Source organism: Echeneis naucrates, chromosome 8, assembly GCF_900963305.1.
Source record: "Echeneis naucrates chromosome 8, fEcheNa1.1, whole genome shotgun sequence".
In the NCBI taxonomy this organism is placed as follows: Eukaryota; Metazoa; Chordata; class Actinopteri; order Carangiformes; family Echeneidae; genus Echeneis; species Echeneis naucrates.
The window spans coordinates 4,191,482-4,212,758 of record NC_042518.1 but is presented as its reverse complement, the minus strand read 5'-3'; the positions used below and the strand labels follow the sequence as shown (position 1 = coordinate 4,212,758).

Sequence of the window (21,277 nt, the reverse complement as noted above, 5' to 3'; positions counted from 1 at the left end):
CGTATTATCATGCAGCAACATGGAGCAACAGGCCTCAGGATCTCATCACGCTATTTCTGTGCCATCAAATCTGCTGCTCGTGCTTGCTAAATCGATAACCCCACCACGACTACGGAGCACTTAGTTTGAAGTGCAGGCTTTAGAAAACCCGCTCCCCAACAGGACCCCGTACATCTTGTCTCCCATCAGTCTGGTACAGTGAAAACCGGGATTAAGTTGTGGTGAGCGTTTATCCACCCAGGCTGCAACCAAACTGTAAGCTTTACAGTTTGTGATCAACTGTTGCATCAGCTGTCCGAGAGGTTGGTCTCAGACGGCCTTACCAATGGAGAAGCCGGTTGTGGAGGTTCTGGGCTGGCCCGGTTACACGTGGTCTGCGGTTTTGAGGCCGGTTCGCTTGAATGTTCCGCCAAAGCTCTAAGAAACCGGAGAACCCTTATGGTAGTCAAATGACCATTCATTTCACAGGCGACAGCTCCGATGGGCATTCAGCATGTAAACTGCATGCCGTCTTTAAATGTGCAACATCTGTGGACTGGTGTCGAGAGCAGCCGCAGACACCCCTGTGCAATAATCATCCCGTGTCGTCCTCGATGTGCTGCATTTGTCAGGTGGACGCTCGGTAACAAACATTTAAACACATCGGTGAAGAAAATTTAGGAGAGAAAAAAATCTTTTGTTTTTATCTAAAAATCTGATAAAAAAACAAAAAAATCTGGTGCCCTTATTATTTGTCCGGTATGTAATTAGCCTAAATGAGCATTCATTTTCTTTTTCTCCCACAGTTGTGCTTCACATCACTGAGGGAAGGCCGTGCTGCTCCTGTCTAATGGCTCCGAGGCCTGCCATACCAGTGAATGTGGCAGAATTGATGACCAAAAACATCAGAGTTTGGTAAGACATACTTTATATTGACCATCTAAGCAGAAGGCCACTGTGGGAAAAGCTGTGAGGGTAGAGACTGGGAATTAGATCTCCTGAAGCCAACACATAATCACAGTTTTCTTACGGAAATCAAATTCTTTTCTTGGGAAGATTTAGTTTGTCATCTATTTGGTATAAAGTCAATTTACGTAATCTTGTCTCATTATTTGATGATATCACTGATTAATTGTAATATAATTTACCATTGCTGCTTTACACAAACATTTCTAGATGCATACATCATATATCCAGTACCAGTGTGTGCAAATCTTGACTGGTACTGTAGATACACACATGCTGCAATGAAAGTTCCCTGTACTGCGAATCTGCTGCAATCTATTTTCATCATTCGCAGACTTCTCTAATGATAAAAAGCGTCGTTTTCCTGCCTGTGTTAACTTGAACTTCTGTGCTGTCCGGGCCAATGCCGCGAGCCTTTTGAATAAAGCAGAATAAGCATGATTAACAAGTTTTCCAGTAGAGGAAAATTAGCCATGGAGATCATTTCTGCAATGACTTATTTTGGAGACTTTTCTGTCCCCCAGTGGTAATAAAACACAAGTGAGAGCTAACAGTCTCACTTCTTTTACAATCGCCTTTCTTTCCCCAGTTGTAGCTCAGCACCATTAGTATGTGACTATGTTGCTGTTTATCCCAGAATCATTGTTGTCATTGCACTGTTTTTCAAAACTTTTTCCTTCACCCCATTTGCACAGAAATTGCTCTGTAATTTGCTGTAATTTGTGGCTGTAACGTCAGGCTTTAGCCTCCTTTCACACCTAGTCTGTTTGGTTCAGCGGTGGGTTTGTCTGTTTAGATGGATTTGTTTGGGCTGACGTAGAAGTATTGTGTGCAGGTTGGTTTATGACCAGAATGAAATCAAACTAAAGTCCTCCAATCAAACTCTGATGTGGGGTAAATAACCCGATCCCATCACAGACAGAAAACGAACTGCTCAGGAGATCTGAGTGCAGTAGATGTGTGATTTTACTTTTTAAGATACGAATAAGAAGCAGAAACGTCCTGCATGACTTGGTGTCAGTCACTGAAGTAAAGTTTCTACAGGTACCTGATCATAGATCTTGATGTCTGAATTAGTTGCCTGTTGGATCATGTTTACACCTGCATGTAGTTTGGGATAAGGTAGCATAAAAACAAACCTGTCCAAATAAACCGATCGGCAGCGTGAAAGCCGATTTAACCTTTTCGTACTTCCATACGTGACGTACGACATGCAGTGTGATTTGCTGCAGAGTTACCAAACTTCACCTCTGTCATGACCAAATACTTTAGCGTGACTGCAGCTGCAGACTCATATGCTTTCACTCTACTCTAAATGAGCAATTATAATTTTGTAAGATAGTGAAAACAAATGGTCAGAAGGAAGCAGGTGGATGTAATATTGTAGTGAGCGTGCTAATCATCAACCTACGACGGCTATTAATAACAGTGAGCGGTGAAAACGCTGCAGTGCTAATGATTGTAGACTGTAGTCGATCAGGGAAAGGGAAGGCCTTCAGTTTATGTATGTGTGTGTGTATTCTATATGAACGGAGAAACATCTTGACTTCATACAGGACTACCTTGTGGTTTTTGAACTAGAGTTGATGAGAAACAGCGTTGTTCTCGACTTTTACTGGAATTCAGGAGCCCCAGGAGACTTTGATGCTGGGACAAATAAGATGTACAAGGCACTCATAAACCCTGTTACGTTTATGTGACTAATAGACTTAAGAAATGTGAACTCAGAGGAATTCTGTGTATTTGCTGATAGTGTGACACGTGGAAAGATGTTTTTCCACATTCCTACCGCTCCGACTACGTCCCCCATATTTTTTAAGGCCTTGTTGTTCTCCATTATTCCAACTCAGCGGTGAGCTGTCATAATATATTCAGTCTGAGTGCACGAGTCCCATTTACTTTTTCAGATCCTGGTTTCCTCTGTCCCCATACTTTCACTTGCATATTTCTTGATCCCACAAGTGAACGCCATGAATCCCAAGCACACAGCGGTCCTGTCCTCCCAGCATGCATTGTCCTGTTCTGGCTCGTCGCAGAAGCACATCACAGGTCTCTGCAGTTTCACTTTGACACCAGGACCTTAGTGGGAAATGGGGCCTGCTCTTTAGCTTTGAGAAATTTTCTAATCAGCCTTCCCGGATCCACTGAGACCCGCGGAACTCACCACAATTAGTGTAATTCCCTTTTATCTGATTTCCTGTCAGTGTCTTTGTAGTCAAAAATGCCTTTTCACCACGGCTGCAAGCCACGAACAAAATTTTCTTTAGCGTTTGGCCTTAGCTTTCTTTGCCCTTTTTTTTTTTTTTTTTTTTTTTTTTTTTTTCCCCCCGAACAAACAATTTGAAGATGGAATTTTTGGGAATCAACAGTAGAAATGCTGAAGAAATTGGCATCAACTGCTGTAAACCAATGGTGTTGTTTTGGAAAACACACGGACGTTTCAAATCCAGTTCATTACTAATCATTTACAAATGCTGAAAGATAAGCTTCCCTGTCCTTAAGGACACAATGCATTTGTTCCTGTCATTGTTATTTAACTTTGCAAAAATTTATAGGGAAAAACACTTGTGTAGTCTCCACCACCCACTCAAAATCTTGAACAGATTGTTTTTATTGACTCATTATTGGTCACCAGGAGATGCTTTGGCCCCCTGCTGAGTGAATTTTTAAGCCAACATGTATTGAGTGTTATGATATAATCAGAAACAAATCAAAAGTTCCCCAGGGTTTGGTGTGGTAGTATTACAAGCCCTCTGTGAGCCGAAAAAAGTGACCCAGCGAGGGTTAACAAGAGCAGCACTGTGTTCCCTCCTCCTGACGTTGACTGAGCACTCACACACTCTTACACACACACACACACACACACACACTCACACACACACTTTCTCCGCTGAGGCCAGCAAAGAGCCAGAGAGGAGGGACCGTGTGCAGCTCTGAGAGCCAGCTGTCGTTCGCTCAGAGCTGGGGCTTTTCTATCTCTGACTCCTTCGCTCTCCACTGGCCTCATCACTCCATGGGACTCCAGACCTGGCCGCCCAGCAAACCAAGTCTGCCCTCCATGGCCTGCCTTGATGTGGAGACCCCTTCCATCTGCAGGGGTAAATTCAAATCAGGTGCTCTTCCTTATTTTCTTTTTTTTTTTCCCCCTTTTCTTGTTTTTGTTTGTTTCTTGTCTGATCCTTATGCATTTCATTGCTTTAATTGAGTATCCGCTTTGGGTTAACTCGAGCTTTTTGTTGTTAGTTTTTACTGATGCTGGCAGCAGGGGCAAGGGGATTGTAGTGACGTGGATGCAGACCTAACAGGAAATGACAGTGCAACAGTAAAGCTCATCACACTGACTCATGCCAAGCATCAGTCTTACAGGGGAGACCATTGATTTCTGACTGATCATAAAATAACATTACAGGATTATAAAATGAACTACAAAGACAGAGTAAGTTCGAGAGAGATTCAGGAGAGAATACGTGTCTGTCTCAGCTGCCTGTGTTTATAATGGCAATCTGCTCAAACATTGTTTTGCTTTTCTGTGACACAGTTTAAAATTCCCTGCTGTAAGATGGACACAATGACTTTTAGTCAAAGGAAGTGCAGTCCGCAAATATGCTGCTGATCAAGATTCTGTCATGATTTGAATATTTCTTATCTTCCTTGTGTGCATTCATCAGCTGCAAGTTCTTTTGATTAAACCAGGCCTTGAGTAATGTGAACTCTTAAATAAATAAAGCGCAACAAACCCGTCCTTTAATTATAAAAAAATAAATAAATAAATAAATCATTGTCACTGGTGTTTAGTATCTCTACCAGACTATTCAAACTGTTCTAACATCTGGGTTGTCATATTTGATAAAAACATTTGGCAGCCGCTGAACTTCACCTATATAAGATATAGGTTGAGATTCTTTCATCCTACAAAAAATAATTTACTACATCACTTTTTCCTGCAGTAAGAAGAGTGCTATCAACACTTAAATAACAAAAGCGTGTCAGAGTGGGTGTGAAAAAAGTAAGAAAAATTTTGTTTCCTTTCCGTCAGAGCCGTCAAATGAGATTTACGTGTAGAATAATGAATATAATAATACGAATATATTTTAGTCAGTGCCATTCATTGCAGTCAAAGACACTTTACATCAGTTGAAAAACATCCAGTTTCCGTTCTGTGTCCGACTTTAATTTGTAGTCCTTAAGCCTAGTGGATAAAGTGCTTTGTTGATTTTTTTTAGGACAAAATGAGTAGCACTATATTTCCTATGCGGTCCAATTTCAAATACTCCAGCATTATTTAAATATAGTTTGTCTACACAAAAGATGAATTACGTCAGGCGATATGTTTACTGATGCTTTGAATGATTGCGAGGTCACAATATAACAAGAAAGTTCAAATAAATTCAGGCACACAAAACGGCGAAGGACAGTTTCAATAAACCAGCGTAGTCTGCATATCATGGTTTAGTCTGTTTCTGGTTGTAGATGCACAAATCTTTGTTAAAATTGGATTTTGTTTAAAGTCTTTGGTATTTATAACAGCAAAGTCAACAGAGCCCAGTGTCAGTCCGTTTCTAAACTAAATTCAGCTTTGTTGGGCTGGGGCCTATCTGTATAATATTTTTTTTATTTATTTATTTTTTCATTTGTTTTTTTTTTTCTAAAAAAAAAAATCAAAAGAAAGTCAAATAGAAATAAAATGTCTGATGAGAGACCTCCAGGGATGATTTGCTGAGAACAATGTGGGTCTGAGATTAGGGATTACATCAGTTGGGAAGGATTTCTGCAGAGTCCTCTCTCTGTTTCTCCACAACCTCTGTTTACGCTCTGCTGGTGAGAAGGAGAGCGGAGCTGGTTTGCATCACAGAGAGGTTAGCCAGGGTTCAGGTTGAAACGCAAGATGGCAGAAAGCGAGGAGCACCCCGGGGGGGCGCCGGGTGTACCCCCATACCGATGCTCAAATTAAATTCTGCATTCCCCCTCGTGGTGCTGGAAGGCAGCTTTTGATCTTATTGATATGTAGTAATGTGCACTCATAAATTTTCTTGCTTGTGGCGTTCTCTTCAGGTCACAGTGGATACAAATATTGAAATAAACCAATGGCTTTTTTTTTTTTTTAAATCTCCTGTAATGATCTGTCTCATGCTGACCATAACCCCCCCCCCTGGCTTGGGTTAGTAATAGGAAACACAGCAGGCGGGGCAGGCACACAGTGTTCTCTGCCCCGCAGTTGATGGGCTGCTGTGAGAATGAACTCGGCCTCCCACCCTTTGCCTCTGCTTTTGTCGCTCTGCGTTCCCTTGCCCGCAACTAGAAGCCCGTGAATGTCCCCCTCAGCCCTGCGTACGACTGAAAAGCCCACCCCCTTAACTAACCCCCAATTTCATGGTTCCCAGGCCTTGTTCTCACAGCTGCCCAGTTTATTTTTGCTAGAGTGAGTCACAGAGGCCTGTTCAGACGAAGCGCATTTCCCAGGAGAGTTGAGCAGGTCTGGTGTGCTTGTGTGTGTGTGTGTGTGTGTGTGTGTGTGTGTGTTGGAGTAGCAGCCCGAGCCAATGAGCGGTTCTAACTAAACCGGCTTCAGTTCACTTGAGTGGTGATGATAAGGGCCTGATGTAGCTCGCACCGCCGCCTCATTCGTCACCATCGCCCGTCACCTTTCTCTTCAAACAGTTTTTTCATGCACGGAGGCCTGTGCTGTTATACTACAATAACATGTCCACGCTCCATTGTTAATAAATGTTTAAACTGCGGCCTTACTACAGTTTACACTGACGGGCAAACAACACTGAGGGCTGAGGACTGTATGTGGGGCCGGCAAACAAGATAGTCGCTTCTTTGATGTTGCATGGAAAGATTACATTTTAAAAACTCCCTCGGCTCTTTCATGGCGTCATGGCCACCTCCAGTTTTGCTCCTTATCAGAACTACAGCGCTAACCCTAATCCCTCTTTTATCTGCATATATTCGGCACAGTTGTTCCTAAACGCATTTGCATCCCACACAGGGGATATTGCCTCTCGCTGGGAAGGCTCTCGGCCAATCACGTTTGAGTCCAACTGTTGTCAAATGTTCGGTACTTTTAACAACCCCAGTTAAAACCATACAGGAAGTGAATAGGATGTCTGTGGTGGGGAACAGGCTGAAAGGCTGTCAGGCCTGTGGGGTAGTGTATTGATTGAGAAATAATAAGTACTTTGTTTGATTTGAAGTCTGGCAGGTTTAACGGTTTGAAGCGAAAGGTGGTCGTTACACAGCGGAGTTGGCTCTGGACGGTAAAAGTTGAAGTCTGACCTCTGTGTCTCTGCACTCCCACAGTCCTGCAGCTCTGTCTGCAGCAGAGGAGAACTCGGGAGCAGCTTGTGGAGCAAGGCATCATGCCACGTGAGTATTCACATCGCACGAGCACAACTCTAACCTCGCAAGAAAAAAAAAAAAAACTAGGTTAACTGACTGGCACCTACAGTATGGAAATTCAGACCGCCTCAGAGAAAGAAACCAGTTTCCTCTGAATGTGGACCGGCTTTCCTTCTCACAAGTATTTTCTGCTTTACTCAGAGAGAGTTTTGCTTACGTTGTCGTTATCACAGACGTCTTCATGGCTTCAAGAGAGAAAGAAAGACAGAGAGAGAGAGAGAGTGATTGCAACTTTTACATGAAGGCCCTTTCTGATAAAAATCAAGTGTTTAACCTCGTTGCCATATCCAAATGGGAGCTCCACCCTGGAGCTGCAGTGAACCAATAAATGACTGAAAAACAGTAACCGGTCATCTCGACTTGCAGTGGTGAGGGGTTTGAAAAAACAAACCCAAAACCTCCTCAGTGCAGAGAGTACAAGTTTGCATCAGCACAGCCGCTAACACTGTGTCAGCCACAGCCAGTTATATTTCATGGTTATGGTTATGTTACAGACGTGACCAATTAATTGTGCTAATAGCAGCTTACGCATTTCCTCCACTAACCATCTTGATACCCCCTGCTGTTTCGCCTGCCAACCCAGCAGCAGTGGTGGATGGGGCTCAAGTCTGATTCAGGATTCTCAGAGAGGCAGTAAATGAATATGTGCCTCCAGCGCAGCAGAAAATTTTTACAGTTTAAAGCAAGTCTGCCGAAGAATTTTAGGTAAAATGAGTCCATCGTTGTGCAGCACGGCGGCATAGTGGTTATCGCTGTTGTCTCACAACAAGAAGGGCGTGTGTTCGGTTCCCGGCCTGGGGCCTTTCTGTGTGGAGTTTCCATGTTCTCGCCGTTCTCCCACTGTCCAAAGACATCATGTTTGGGATAACTGTTGACTCTAAATTGTCCGTAGGTCTGAGTGGCTGTTGGTCTCTGTGTGTTGGCCCTGCGATGGACCGGCGGCCTTTCCAGGGTGACCCCGCCCTCACACAGTGTGAGCTGAGATTGGCTCCAGCTCCGCCCCCGTCGTAGAAACGGATACGCAGTCGAAGATGGATGAATGAATGAGTCCATCATTTGCATAGGGCAGGAAAAAGATGGCAGCTGTAAATGTTTACACACTGAACTGTCTTGGTCGGGATGTGTCGTTGACAAGTGGGCTGATTCTGCACAAGAATCTATTTTTTCCTCCAAACTGTGAGGTTCGTCTTACTTCCCCAAAAGGTTGCATCATTGCCCTCATAAAACCCTCACCAATAATGAAAGTGACTCAGCCGTTTAACACAGATCGGCCACCAAGCAGCCAAACCAGAGAGGACTAGCTCGTACTTAAAGACCCTCCTCATTCCTCCTTTGATGTGACAGACTCAGTCTGTGAGCGCAGTGTTTTACAGAACACCTAATAAAACACGAGCTGAATCTGTGACAGAATCATGCTGATAGCTGGGAAGGTAGAAAGAGAAAATGACAAAGCTCTTTCTTTTTGTCCGACTCTCTCTTGCAGAGACTCCTGCAGTCGGGTTTTCAACTCTTCTCTGGCTCCATGTGGCCAAATGACTCAACGACTGAGCCTCTCGTGGAGGTCAGTCACCCCTCTGCGGCCCGGTCAGGCATGGCTGCCACACAAAACTCTTATTCTCCACTTACGCGCTCGGTTACTCCCACAACTTTAGTCTTATGGCTGGTATGCAGTAAAGATTTAGGTGACAGGCAGGAATGTTTTGCTTTGCATCTGTGACACACTCCTCAGCCCCCCCCCCCCTCCCGCCACCCAGCCAGATTGTCTTTAAAGCAAACAGTGCTCATCATAGCAGAGGTGACTAGTCAGTGAGCCAGACCTCGCCTAAAGCAGCACGGATTTATTCTGAGAGATCAAAGAGTTACTCTCTGCATGGAACAATCTCCTCTCTGCTTGAATCAGTAAAGCTGACACTTCCTGTTGGACTCCCCTGAGATTCTGTTTATTATTAATGTCACACTCATGCAGAACAAAGACAAAACACATGAAAATAATACTGGGAAAAAAAAAAAAAGTGTTATTGTGGAGAGTGATTGTTGTTGTTATCCCGGAGAAGACAATCTGTGCAGCGATACGACATCCCTTGTCTTTGGACCCTTAAAATGGAAAAAGGAAAAATAAATCCAAATTTGAAGGGAGAAAAAAAAAAAAGCTATAAAATCTTGGAGAACTTCCAGGTGTCGCCGATGGATTGTATCTGAGATGCGAAATCGCATCTTCTCCACGAAACCTGGGGAAAGGACAAACTACACAAACACACAAGAGGCAAAAGAAAACACATCATAAATATCTAAGATAAGGAAACAAACACACAGAAGTGCAGAAACAAGAAGGAAGTTGGGATTTTTCATGGAAGAAGATCCAGATCTAAAACATCTGTAATGAGGCGCTGACAGCCGGAAGAGGGAGAGAGGTCCCAGGATGGTCCAGCACAGAAAGTCCGAGCGAAAAGAGAGGACAGGGAGGAGAGCAGGGCGAAAGAGACAGACAGCCTGGACACTGGTATGCTTGAGGGAATAAACAAACAGAATGTTACAGAGATACAGAGGTCGTCAGTAAGTTTACACCAACCTTGTCAGCAGGACAGCATGGACTCTGGTGTCTGACAGTTTAATGGATTCATTGGGACTCAGATTCAAAGTTCAGACATAAAGATGTGTTTGAGATGAGGAGGTTGTTCGTCTGAAGACAGATCGGACATAAGGGGATCAGAAAGCTTTAAGGAGATGAGGCAGGTGCAAAGCAGCCTGCCCATTTATGATTTTGTAAGTCATCAGAGGCTTAAAGCCTTAAATCTGATCTGACCTGGATGAGGGAGCCGACGACAAGAAGCTAAAGTTGATGTCATTTGGTCACTGAATTTCTGAATCACTTTGAACCATTTCAAGCACATTACAGTAATCCGGTCCGGATTTCAAATCTCAATATTTATTACAGACGGAGGAACTCATTTGTATCTTATTTGATGTTATGCTACACTGACAAAGAAGAGCAATTGTTCACTCTGTGTCTGTATCCGGTCAGGCCAATGAGCTCACTTTCATCTGAATTGGAGAAGCAGAAATCTTTGGACGTCCAGGTTTTCACAAGCCCTCTGATTTGAGAACTTGAGGAAGGTCATCAGTTTATACGGGAAAATACAGCTGAGCGTTGTGGTGGAAATTCTTCTGAGCTCACCGGGAGATTTCAGATGTTCAGCAGGAGATTTCAGATGTCTGATGCAGAAGTATTTATTGAAAGCCTGTTGTGCCAAGGACATAATTATAAACAGCACAATGTCTGCAAGTGAATCAAAGCAATGCCACACCAATTTCACCAGGTGTCCTTTCCAGCAGAGTGTGTGCAGATGAAGCGTCACATGACTTCATCATCACACCCACCAATGTTGGTTACTTGAACACTTAACACAACATCTCTATCTGGAACAAGAGTGACAACATGATAAAAGAAGAATAACATTCTTCCTCCACACAACGAAAGAAAATCTCAATTCCACTGAAAATGTCAGCCATGAATTTTGGATCACCTTCAGCTCATAGACCATGCCAGAAGTTTTTTTTTTTTTTTTTTGAGGGGGGGGGGGGTCAGAAATGATTTGTGTTAAAATGGAAGGAGCATTTTGCTCATATGTGGAAATACAGTCACCGGGAAAAGTAACAGATGTTGTTTATTTGCCTTCTCTCAGCTCTGAAAACACCGGCCGCCTTTCATGAGCAGATTCGCAGTCTGGAGAGAGCCAAGGTGAGATATCAACTAATGTCATCAACACTGCAGGTGATCCCGGTTTAATTTTTCCACACTATGTTGTGTTTTCATATTTAACAAGAAAAAAAAAATACCTCTCCTTAACAGACCGGAAACTTCTTGAAGCACAAACTCTGCAGCAGGCCTGAGCGCTCTGAGCTGGTCCGTATGCACATCCTACAAGGTGATCATCCTCCTGTGTGTTCTTGCTGGTCATTAGCATTCAGATAAGGGAGATGAATAAGGCGGTTATTCATCTGTCTGGATGTACTGCCTGTTTTGTTTTACAAAGTTATTACCAGATAAACGTCTTGGTGGCTTCCGACCTGAGCTGTTGTGAGTCACGCTGACGAAGCAGTTCAGGGGCTGACTGATGCTGGCCAGATCATGGCTAATGATCCTCTCGTGTGTTTACAGAGACACAGGCTGAACCCTCCCTTCAGGCCACACAGATGAAGCTGAAGAGGGCCAGACTGGCTGATGATCTCAACGAGAAGATCGCCCAGAGACCTGGACCCATGGAGCTGGTGGAGAAGAACATCCTGCCTGTGGACTCTGCTGACAAAGAGGTCACCAATGGTACATACACATCCATACCATGGCATCCTCACTTTCAAAGCCCAGAGACGTTAAAACTTTTTGTCTGAGCCCATTTTGCTATTAACAAGAAACATTTCACCGCTTACAGTGACACCCACATAGTTAGCATGTCCATCAGGTATCACAACGTTATTCGGGGTCCATCACTTTTGGCTGAACTTTGCAGCAGAAGCTCAGCGACCTTAGGGATAGCCTGGTTTATATCCGTCGATGAGTCAGCTATCTTAGTATATGAGTGCAGATTTTGCCTCCATTGTAAAACGTTGAGCGGTCGAAGAGACAAGAAGAACACTGTGTAGGTGCTGTCCGTTTCCCATTTATGTCAGCATGCTGGCGTTGGCTCAGAGCTCTGCTGAGCCCAAATGCACCCTTGCAGAATTATTCCAGTTGTTATTGTTCCATCTGCACTTTATTGCGTGTACAGTGAAGTGATCACTGCCTCGCAACTCAAGTTTTCCTTCTGCAATCAGAAAACGTGTACAGCTGGCAGCAAATCTCGGCAATGCTGAAAATTAAGTTTGGCCAGGGCCTTTAGATTAATCTCCATTAGGTTATACTTGTTTCTGTTTGATGTATGCCTTGTAGGTGATAAGACAAACCGCTCCAAGACAGCAGATATTTACAGCTTTGATGAGGACAGCAGTGATGCCTTATCACCAGAACAGCCTTCAAACCAGGAAACACCCAACTCCTCCTTGAAGGAGTCGGCGGGGACTGAGGCCATTTCAGCCTGCGGTCATTTAAACTCTCCCAAACAGGTACACCACTTCTGTGACAATTTCTAACAACTGTCCATGTCAGCAAAGAAGCAAAGAAACGTTATAAAAGGTTTTCCCGTTCAACAGGATTATTAAACACTGGAATTGAATCTAATGAAGCTCTGATACAAATATTCACTGAAGAGATAAATAATATTTTGACCTTATTATTTGCCGTATTTTTCACAATTTGTTGAAACAGATTGTACTCGTTTTTTATTTTCTCAGTGTTTATCAACCTGTTTTTGGTTATACTGTTTCATTTGAGCTGCTTTTCTTTTCTGGCATGAGATGATGATTAACAGGCATAGCGGCTTCAATGTTCTTACCGAGCAGCTCATGGTGTTTTGTTTTTTTTGGGGGGGATTTTTCTCTCTCTCTCTCTCTCTCTCTCTCTCTCTGTCTCTTCTTTTTTTAGCACTCCCCAACACCTATCTCGCAGTCCACGGCAGATTTGACCAACCTCGTCTCTACTACCGAGCAACAAAGCAACCAACAAGCACTTACTCCTCAGACAGTTCCCACTGTTGTTCCCAGTATCACACCAGGGCCCCTTCTTGTGAAGGTAAGCTAGGATTTATTTATTTATTTATTTTTAACAGCTTTAAGTTTGGAAAAAGTTTCCCTTTAAAGGGGTTCTTACACTCAAGTGGCAGCAATTTTAAAGAATGTGTTCATGTAGTTTATTGGAGTTAACACGGAACTGACCACTGGTCCTTTGCTCTTTGTCGTTCTGATTTATTTACAGATTTTTTATTTATTATATTTATAAACATTTTTTTTGTTGTTGTTGTCTGCTTAGGGAATGCGCTGATAGATGCAGTCTGTGTTTCGTCATTCTGAAAGTCACTTCAGTTTGGAGGTATTGAGCCAAGTCAACCACAGTTCAAAGAACAACAGGGTTTAAAATCATTAAATAAATCTTTGGTTTTAAATCTCTGCCAGCCACAGTTTGTCTTCAGTTAGGGTCAAATGAAAGCCTGGCTCAGGCAGGCCGTTTAAAATCAGGACAGGGTGAAGCAACGACTTCTGCATTTATCATAATCCATTTATTCTCTAAGCATGCAATGAACCCTCCCTCCCTTGGAATATGATAGGGTGAATAAATTTGACAAATTGGAGGGTGTGTGCTTGCTTAACCTAACTTGAGTTTCTGGTTTCATACTTAGGACCTGCTGCTCTTATGCCAAACCATTTTCATGTGTATCCTGCAATTGCAGGTGGTAAAACAATAAGGGTCACATTTCCACTACCCGTTTCCTCATCCTGCAGTTCTCGTCGGCTGTCAGAACAATGTTCCACCTCAGCATTTTGAGCTATAAAAATCCAGTACCAGTTCCAAACCTCGCACTGTTGGTACTGGCAGTGCAAACTGTGTTCCCTGATAAACTGGACAGAGATCAGTCACAGCAATCAAATTTCCTCCAGATGGTCCTCGCAGGTTTTACATGCCCCCTTTCTTTGTTTTCCTCCTCAGCAAAGCCTGCCCAAGATACCTGGTGATAAAAGCCGCAGCAAAAAGAGCAAAGAGTCAAAACCATGGGTGAAAAAGTTGAAGTATCATCAGTACATTCCTCCAGACCAGAAACAGGAGCTCAATGAAGTGCCGATGGACTCTGCTTATGCTCGCCTCCTGCAGCAGCAGCAGCAGTTCCTGCAGCTCCAGATCTTAAGCCAGCAACAGCAGCAATTCAACTACCAGGCCGTCCTGCCTACCACAGTCAAGTATGTCTTCATTCAACAACACAAACACTCCTTTTTTATTTGAATTTCTTTTCTTTCTTTTTTTATGAACTAAAATCAAATGCCCACATCTGGATTCAGAGAATCCAAGGCTCACTGCCACAGCTCTTCGGTCACAGTTGATGTTTGCTTCAAATACTTTACATTTCCTGCCCACATTTTCCAACACAGAAGCTGTTAATTGTGAAAAATGGATCATAGTTCCGACTCTGTACTCCCATTTTCTCCCATGTTATCACAACAGACCGGCAACTGAGGCACAAACCAGCTGTTCCAGTGCTCTGAGTGCAAACGTTGGTTCTGCTGCTGTGCATTCTCGCCACCCTCAGACGAACCGCAGGCCGGATCATTTACCAGCTAATCTGGATGAGATGAAGGTGACACACTGCTGCCTGCATGCAGTCTGACTTGATGTGGCTCATGCATGCTTCAGAGCAAAGTTTTGAGAGATGCTTTGTGATAATCTGCTCCGTTTGCAGGTGGCTGAGCTGAAAATGGAACTAAAACGCAGATCTCTGCCTGTTTCTGGGACTAAGACAGACCTGATAGAGAGGCTAAAGTTATATCAGGAGACCTCTAACATTCAGACTGCTGCAGCAATGGAAACCACAGCCGTCCCAGCGGCTTCACAGCCTGAAAGCATACGGCTAACCCCACCCGTGTCCCCCATAGCCTCCAAGGTGTCCTGTCTGGGTATAGAGGACAATAGTATGGCAGAGAGTCCAGCAAATCTTTCAGATGCTCTTTCTCCAACTTACACTGCTCCCTGCACAAGCTCACCTCAGAGAGCTCCACAGGAGGAGTTTTCCACAGAGACAAAGTCCTACGACAAGGACTCCGTCAAGGACGCGCGTCTTCATGAGAAGGACTCTGAAAAGGACAAACGTCTGTATGAGAAGGAGCGTCAAATTGAGGAGCTGATGAGGAAGCTGGAGCAGGAGCAGAGGTTGGTGGAGGAACTGAAGATGCAGCTCGAGGTGGAGAAGAGGAGCCAGCATGGAGATTCTCCACCTCAGCTCAGCCCTCTCACTCCCATGCAGGTCAAAGAGGAAAACAGGTCCCCCTTAAACTGCACCGCATCCTGTGGCTCTCCTGGTCTCCCGGTGTTGGTCAAACAAGAGGAGGCTGCAGATCAGAGCCACTTAGCCACTCCAAATCAATTCATCATCAGTCATCAGACCATCAAGCAGCCTGAAACTCTGCAGTCTGTCCAGGCCGGAGCACAGATCCTCCTGCCTGCTTCCCTTCCTGCCTCAGCAGTCGCCATCCAGCTCCCAGCCAACAGCATCAAATTACATCCCACTGCTAGCAGCGCAGCCACAGGCCTCGTCCAGACCTCTGGACAGGTGCCACAGAAAATAGAGGCCTCTGCAGCATTACAGCAGCAATGCAGCACTCAAGCTCAGCCACTGACAAAGGTAAGAAAACACACAGGCTGCCTCGGTCCGCCTCCCTATTAGTCATCACGATCAGCTGTGATTTCATGGTAGATCTGGATTCCTTCACAACATACAGACTTTAATTGTGCATGATCATCCGCACGTGAAACGTGTTTGCACCTGAAATCATAAAGTCGCTTTTCTGGGCAATAAATTGTCATGGGGCTACGCATCATAGATGTGGTGCAGTGTTTTGGATGGCACTGGCTAACACAGCACATGTCATACTGCACTGGGTCCTAAGTCTCACCACGGTAATAACAGGCTGCTGCTGAGTGGTGAAATCGTCGACTCGCATCAAAGGAAGGCCTGTGGAAATCTGGCTTTCTGGAGCAGGTGCTGAGCGAAGGCTGACCGTAGCACCCTTGCTGCTCTGTGTCGTCTTTTTGTTCGGAGGCCAAAATGCAGCCAGAATTAGCAACGCAAGCCGCAGCTCAATGCAAACACAGCAATTATGAGTTGTCACAAGTGAGGTATAATGTGGCGATGCCTCGGCAGAAGAGGTCACTTCAATTGAAGTTATTTTTCTGGAGAAGTTTTGGTCCACGTCCCAGCTACGCCCCTGATCCTCTGCTGCTCGGTGAAGTGTGCGTTGCAACAAGCTACTTTTCACGAGGTTGTGGCGGGAAGCACTTTAACCACATTGATTGCATTAATGCGTGCCTCCATGCTGACGTGTCTGAATTGTTCTGCAGGCGTGGAGGATGGAGACCACAGCACAAAGCTTACTCAACACATTCCCAGCAAGTGGACATTCAGCAGGAGCAACAGCGAACCAGCCAATCCCAACCGGATCCAGGAACAAGGTAGAAACTCTCAGTCTCAGCTTGTTATTATTTTATGTTTTTCTTAAAGCGCTTTACTGTTCAGACTACAGTTTTCTTTTTGTGCCTTTCCTCTGATTTCTTGAACTCTCATCGACTCCCAGTTTATTAACTTCTTAATAGAAAGTGACCTGCATCCTAACTGTTGTCTTGTTCCGTTCAACAGTCACCCAGTCCCAGTCAGCCATCGCTGATCTTCCAGCAGCCAACCTTCACAAACCACGTGTCAAAGTGTAAAGACCCTCCCCGATATGAGGATGCAGTTAAGCAGACCCGCAGCATGCTGACAGCTTCTCAGGTGAATAAATGAAACAATGAAATATACTGTTCGGTTTATTATACATTGAAGTTTTAACTGCTGGTTCTCATTATTTCTCTGGAGGGCCCCACTGCAGCTAGCCAACAGATGGATGACCTGTTTGACGTGTTGATCGAGAGCGGTGGTGAGAAACGCTGGACTCTTTTATTTATTTATTTATTTTTAGTAAATGACAATTTACTATTGGGTTTTTTTCACACTTTTTGTTCTGCATTTGTTTTTTCAGAGATCTCGCCCTTCATCAGACACGATCCTCCCAGCCTGGACAAGCCTCTCCCCGTCACCGCCAGCGTAACCACCCTTCCTATCAACATGGTTCTATCCCGTCCCCCTCCCATGGTCCAAGTGGCCCAGCTGCCAGCCTCGCCCCTTAGACCTTCAACTAGCTTGGCGGCGCTGACCTCTGATGGCCAGCTGGACACCCTCCTGGACTGCACGTTAGGTGCTGACACTGAACCACAAACACTGAACCTAATGGAGGAGTTACACTCTCCCATGGACGTAGACTTCAGTGAAAACACATCACCCTCTGCGTTGACCTTGCACAACACCAACATGGACAATATGGACTGGCTGGACCTCACCCTGTCTGTGCCAACAGAGGGGGTCAACCCTTTGGACATGTCAACACCGGTGGGTGTCTTCTCTTCTGACTTCCTGGACTCTCATGAACTGTGTTGATGGAAATGAGGTAATTCACAATGTCAATGCATATCCAGCGTGTTCAGCATTAAACAGCATATTAATCAATATATTCCATGCATGTAATCCATATACTGTATATTATCTGTAATCAAACAGCGCATTTACTCATATCACTGTGCATAGAGGGGCAGGAAAATGGACGCCATTTGGACTAGTGGATGAATTGGCATTTTTTTGGCATCATATTCCACAAGGAGGAGTGCACAGTGTAGAAAAGGGAGTTATGGAGGGTTAAAAGTGCAGGCTGGGAAAATATCTCATCTCTGCATCCTAGGTCCAGGCCGTTTATATGTCAGATGTGTGCTTTGTGCTCTGTTGCCCAAAAAAATAAATGATTGTGTGATAAAGATAAAGTCAAGTTCATCCGAGTTTGACTCCGATGAATCTATCAGAGGATGTTATTGAAGACAGACAAACTCCAGAACAACTGCATTTGAAGTGGAGCTGAGTTCTGTCGAGGTGGATTCTTACACCAGTCAACACCGTTTTTTAATTATTTAAGGGAGGAGTACATTTGTTTCCATGAGAGAATAAGAGCTGTTGGAAGTTTGGGCAGCTCTGTTGTGCTTTGAACGATTAATCCATTCGGTAATCAAGCCGTGTATTGTCGTTTTAGATGTTGCTTTGTTGCTTCCTTTGAGGCGTTAAACCCCTCTAATTATAGACAGGGCTGGTACTGGATCAGTTTTAGCTGATAACAAATCTGACTTTTAAGATTTGGATCTTAAGGTGTTTTGGTAGCAATCTCTTCTCACAATTGTCCTCTTTTCCCTCCAGCCTTTATGAATGTACATTGTTGTGTTGTAGCAGAAGCTACTGCACACTAGCTTGAAGTGTCAAGTGTTTCTTTAGCAGTAAAATCTCATGGATGGCAGAAAAACAACAAAAAGGAGTGTCCAGGTACGCTCTGCGTGTACTGCTGTAAGACCAGTTGTCCCATAAGCTTAAAAAAGGAGAATCACTTCTGGTTTCCGGCTCGTGTCCAAATAAAAAATAATAAATTGTCCCTGGAACATCACAGGGTTTAAGTCAATTTGACTTTTGGTTACACATTTTATTCAACAAGGTAGAAACACAAACACAGCAGATCAGACTACACCAAAGTGCCTGCAGCAACAGCAGACACAAGCTGAAGAGAAACACTCAGCAGGAGTTTGTTTTACTCTTTTTGCACGCTGAAATAACCTGAAGAGTTATTTGTATGGTAGTGACACCTGCTGGCCACGTCTGCTTTTTTTTTCTTCAGCAAATTGTAAAAGATGACTTGAGGTATGCAGGAAATAGAAGTGTCAGATAATCAAAAGACAGCAGCGTATTGTTTGTTGTGGCTGTGTTGGTGTGTGTCCTTTAGTGTTTCACTGTTTGCCTCTGCGGTTTATCGCAGGTGTCGCTGACAAACTCGCCTGAAGGCTAAAGGAAACATTGCTAAGAGGTTCTAATACGATTGACCTGGTCCCTCATTTGACTATTCAAATGTCGTTTCTGGATTATGTGCTGGAATGAGAAAAATATTGTCTTTGCTATCCTGGCGTAACTCAGCAGCAAGAAATATTTTGATGCCTAGTTTGAATGCCACGTTTTACACATTGTATATTTATGTTACCTTTTCTACAAATGTACCAGTTTTTTTGTAAATACAGAGATTATTTGGGATTTCACACTCAGCAAATGAGAATCTGCAGTACGACATTTACCCTTGAGTGCTTGTCATTAAAAACTACAACAAAAAAGCTTTAATTTTGTAGTTTCTTGAAATAAACTTAATTCTGACTGAGACTTAATTCTTTCTGCTGGTAAGCCTTGAAAGAGAATTTTTTTTTTTTTTTTTTTGGTAGTTCAGTGTGCTTAAAATCATATTGTGTAACAATCTGTGGAAGTCATCAACACAACTCCTGCCTTCAGTCCACTGAAAACAGAGCCATGCTGCTAAAATACCACTTCTCCCCAACAGTCCAGTGTCCTGCACATTTTCCTCTCAGAGCCTTTTAATCGTGCTGATTGTCGATCGACACTTTGGACATTTGTGTGCAGTCGATTTCATGGAATCCATGCAGAAGGGGATCAAGCAACATCCACCAACGCACCTGTGAACAACAGCAAGAAAATTAAGATCTCACGCCTGCAAAAAACACAAACAGGAAAACCATCCTCCAAAGTGATGAAGAGGGGAGAGGGCCCGTACCCAACCAAGGCTGTCATCCAACACACCATCCAGGTGACGCTGCTGACCGCCGTGGAGATTTCTGTCACAATAAACTGCTGACACTGCGGGCACTGGGTCCTGCATGGACACGTTGGGAGCTTTTTCATATCTAGGATCACTTTCGGGGCTGTGGGGAGAAGAAATATGACGCATTGTTTCCAGCGACGCACAACAAGATATACACAAAGGAAACACATGTTCATGCAATGTTGCCAAAGTGTGTGAGCTTTCAAACATGTTTATTTTGCTAAAAATGTTCCCAAAGAGTCCAAAAGGATTTCATGGGTGAGAACACTGGGTCTGTTTTTGTTCCTTTTTTTGGGCATCTAATGGCTGCAGGCATGTTGCCCAGATGACACACAGTGTTTTTTGTCCTGATGTAGGCCGGAACTGTGTGCATCAGTGACTCACCAGGTGTCATAGGTGGCGCCTCCACATAGAAAATATTCTTCTCAGGAGCAGGTTCATACTTCTCAGTAGAAGTGAACTTCACCTCTGTCGGAGAAGGCGGGGGACAAAAAGAAAGTGGTTATGAGTTCAAAGGGTGAAGGGGTGACGAGTCGCTGCGGGAAGTTTGGGCTCACCCTTCATGGAGTTCTTCTTCTGGTCTCCACTGAGGATGATGTCGAGGCCTTTCTGGACCTCGGCCGCTCTTTCGCCCAGTTCTTTCAGTTTGTCATCAATGCTGTCGAGCTCATGCTGGTTTGAGGCTGCCTCCTCTGGCAGGAAACAAACACATAAAACACACAGATTCGAAGAAATAAGTGTTTTAGCCTGGGATTTTCTTTTCCTCCTTTTTGATTTCAATTTCTTGCTTCTGTGTGCCACCTGTCTGTCCAAATTCAGCACGCTTCCTCAATTCTTGAAATATGCTTAGGATTTTCTTCCTCTCCAGAAGTTGACGCCTTTTCACTGAAAGCGCTTCCAGTTCTGCTGTTCTCATCTTCAGAGCTTTGTCTGAGGCCATGGTGTCGACTGAAAAGGCTGAAAAGGCAAATTGTCTTAACTGTATTTGTGTTTATGTTTGTTTGGTGCGCCCAATGTTCTGTCCTCAAGCTTAAAGCAGATGTTTGTAGATACTGTGTGTTCATAGTGACACCACAGAAGAAATTTAATCAGATTATAAAATATCCTGCGACCCAGAAACGGATAAGTAGTTGAAGATGAATGAATAATTAATAAGATATACATACAGTATGTGACCATTCATTTCAATGCGATGACTCAACATAAAGGCCAGCTTTGAGTATTAGCTGTACAGCAGCTCAGTAACAATAACAGATTATTTATGACTCAAACATCAGAAAATCGTTCTTCTTCTTAATAGTTTTCAAAGCAACACTTTAAACATCATGACATAACAGCTGCAGATCTCCAATGCTTGTAATAAGACCTGTGCTGTGCTAGCTTAGTGCACAAACAGGACTAAAATCTTAACGAACAATTTCAGAAAACTGAATTGAAAACGCCATTAAAGAGAAATGTAACGCATAAGAGAAAAAGAGTGTGTGTTACCGAAGCGCCTCAGCTGCCTCCAGTGTATCCTGTGTAAGTAACATCAAACTAAGTCAACAAAGACTTATAGTGTTGATGTACA

At 43.9% G+C, this 21,277-nt stretch overlaps 2 protein-coding genes across 6 annotated transcripts; one reads left to right on the top strand and one right to left on the bottom strand.

Moving 5' to 3' along the window:
• The first annotated feature begins 3,812 nt into the window (after positions 1-3,812).
• On the top strand, positions 3,813-19,214 carry mrtfbb (myocardin related transcription factor Bb). Of its 5 annotated transcripts, none has more exons than XM_029508336.1 (15): positions 3,993-4,043; positions 7,249-7,314; positions 8,831-8,908; positions 11,031-11,086; positions 11,198-11,273; positions 11,507-11,668; positions 12,275-12,447; positions 12,866-13,012; positions 13,925-14,172; positions 14,435-14,567; positions 14,670-15,608; positions 16,325-16,435; positions 16,620-16,751; positions 16,836-16,896; positions 16,999-19,214. In XM_029508336.1, exons 5-15 carry the CDS (start codon positions 11,258-11,260, stop codon positions 17,451-17,453), a joined length of 2,577 nt encoding a protein of 858 aa, XP_029364196.1. In that variant the 5' UTR covers positions 3,993-4,043; positions 7,249-7,314; positions 8,831-8,908; positions 11,031-11,086; positions 11,198-11,257; the 3' UTR covers positions 17,454-19,214. The 5 variants fall into 5 exon arrangements, with proteins under 5 accessions (XP_029364194.1, XP_029364193.1, XP_029364195.1 ...); XM_029508337.1 differs by having other exon boundaries at positions 4,009-4,058; XM_029508334.1 differs by lacking the exon at positions 8,831-8,908 and having other exon boundaries at positions 3,813-4,043.
• Positions 18,522-21,214, bottom strand: LOC115047421 (cell death-inducing p53-target protein 1-like). The gene is made up of 6 exons (XM_029508338.1): positions 21,196-21,214; positions 20,509-20,664; positions 20,265-20,399; positions 20,092-20,175; positions 19,660-19,807; positions 18,522-19,561 (listed from the first exon to the last, which is right to left on the bottom strand). Exons 2-6 carry the CDS (start codon positions 20,645-20,647, stop codon positions 19,453-19,455), a joined length of 615 nt encoding a protein of 204 aa, XP_029364198.1. The 5' UTR covers positions 20,648-20,664; positions 21,196-21,214; the 3' UTR covers positions 18,522-19,452.
• Positions 21,215-21,277: the final 63 nt, after the last annotated feature.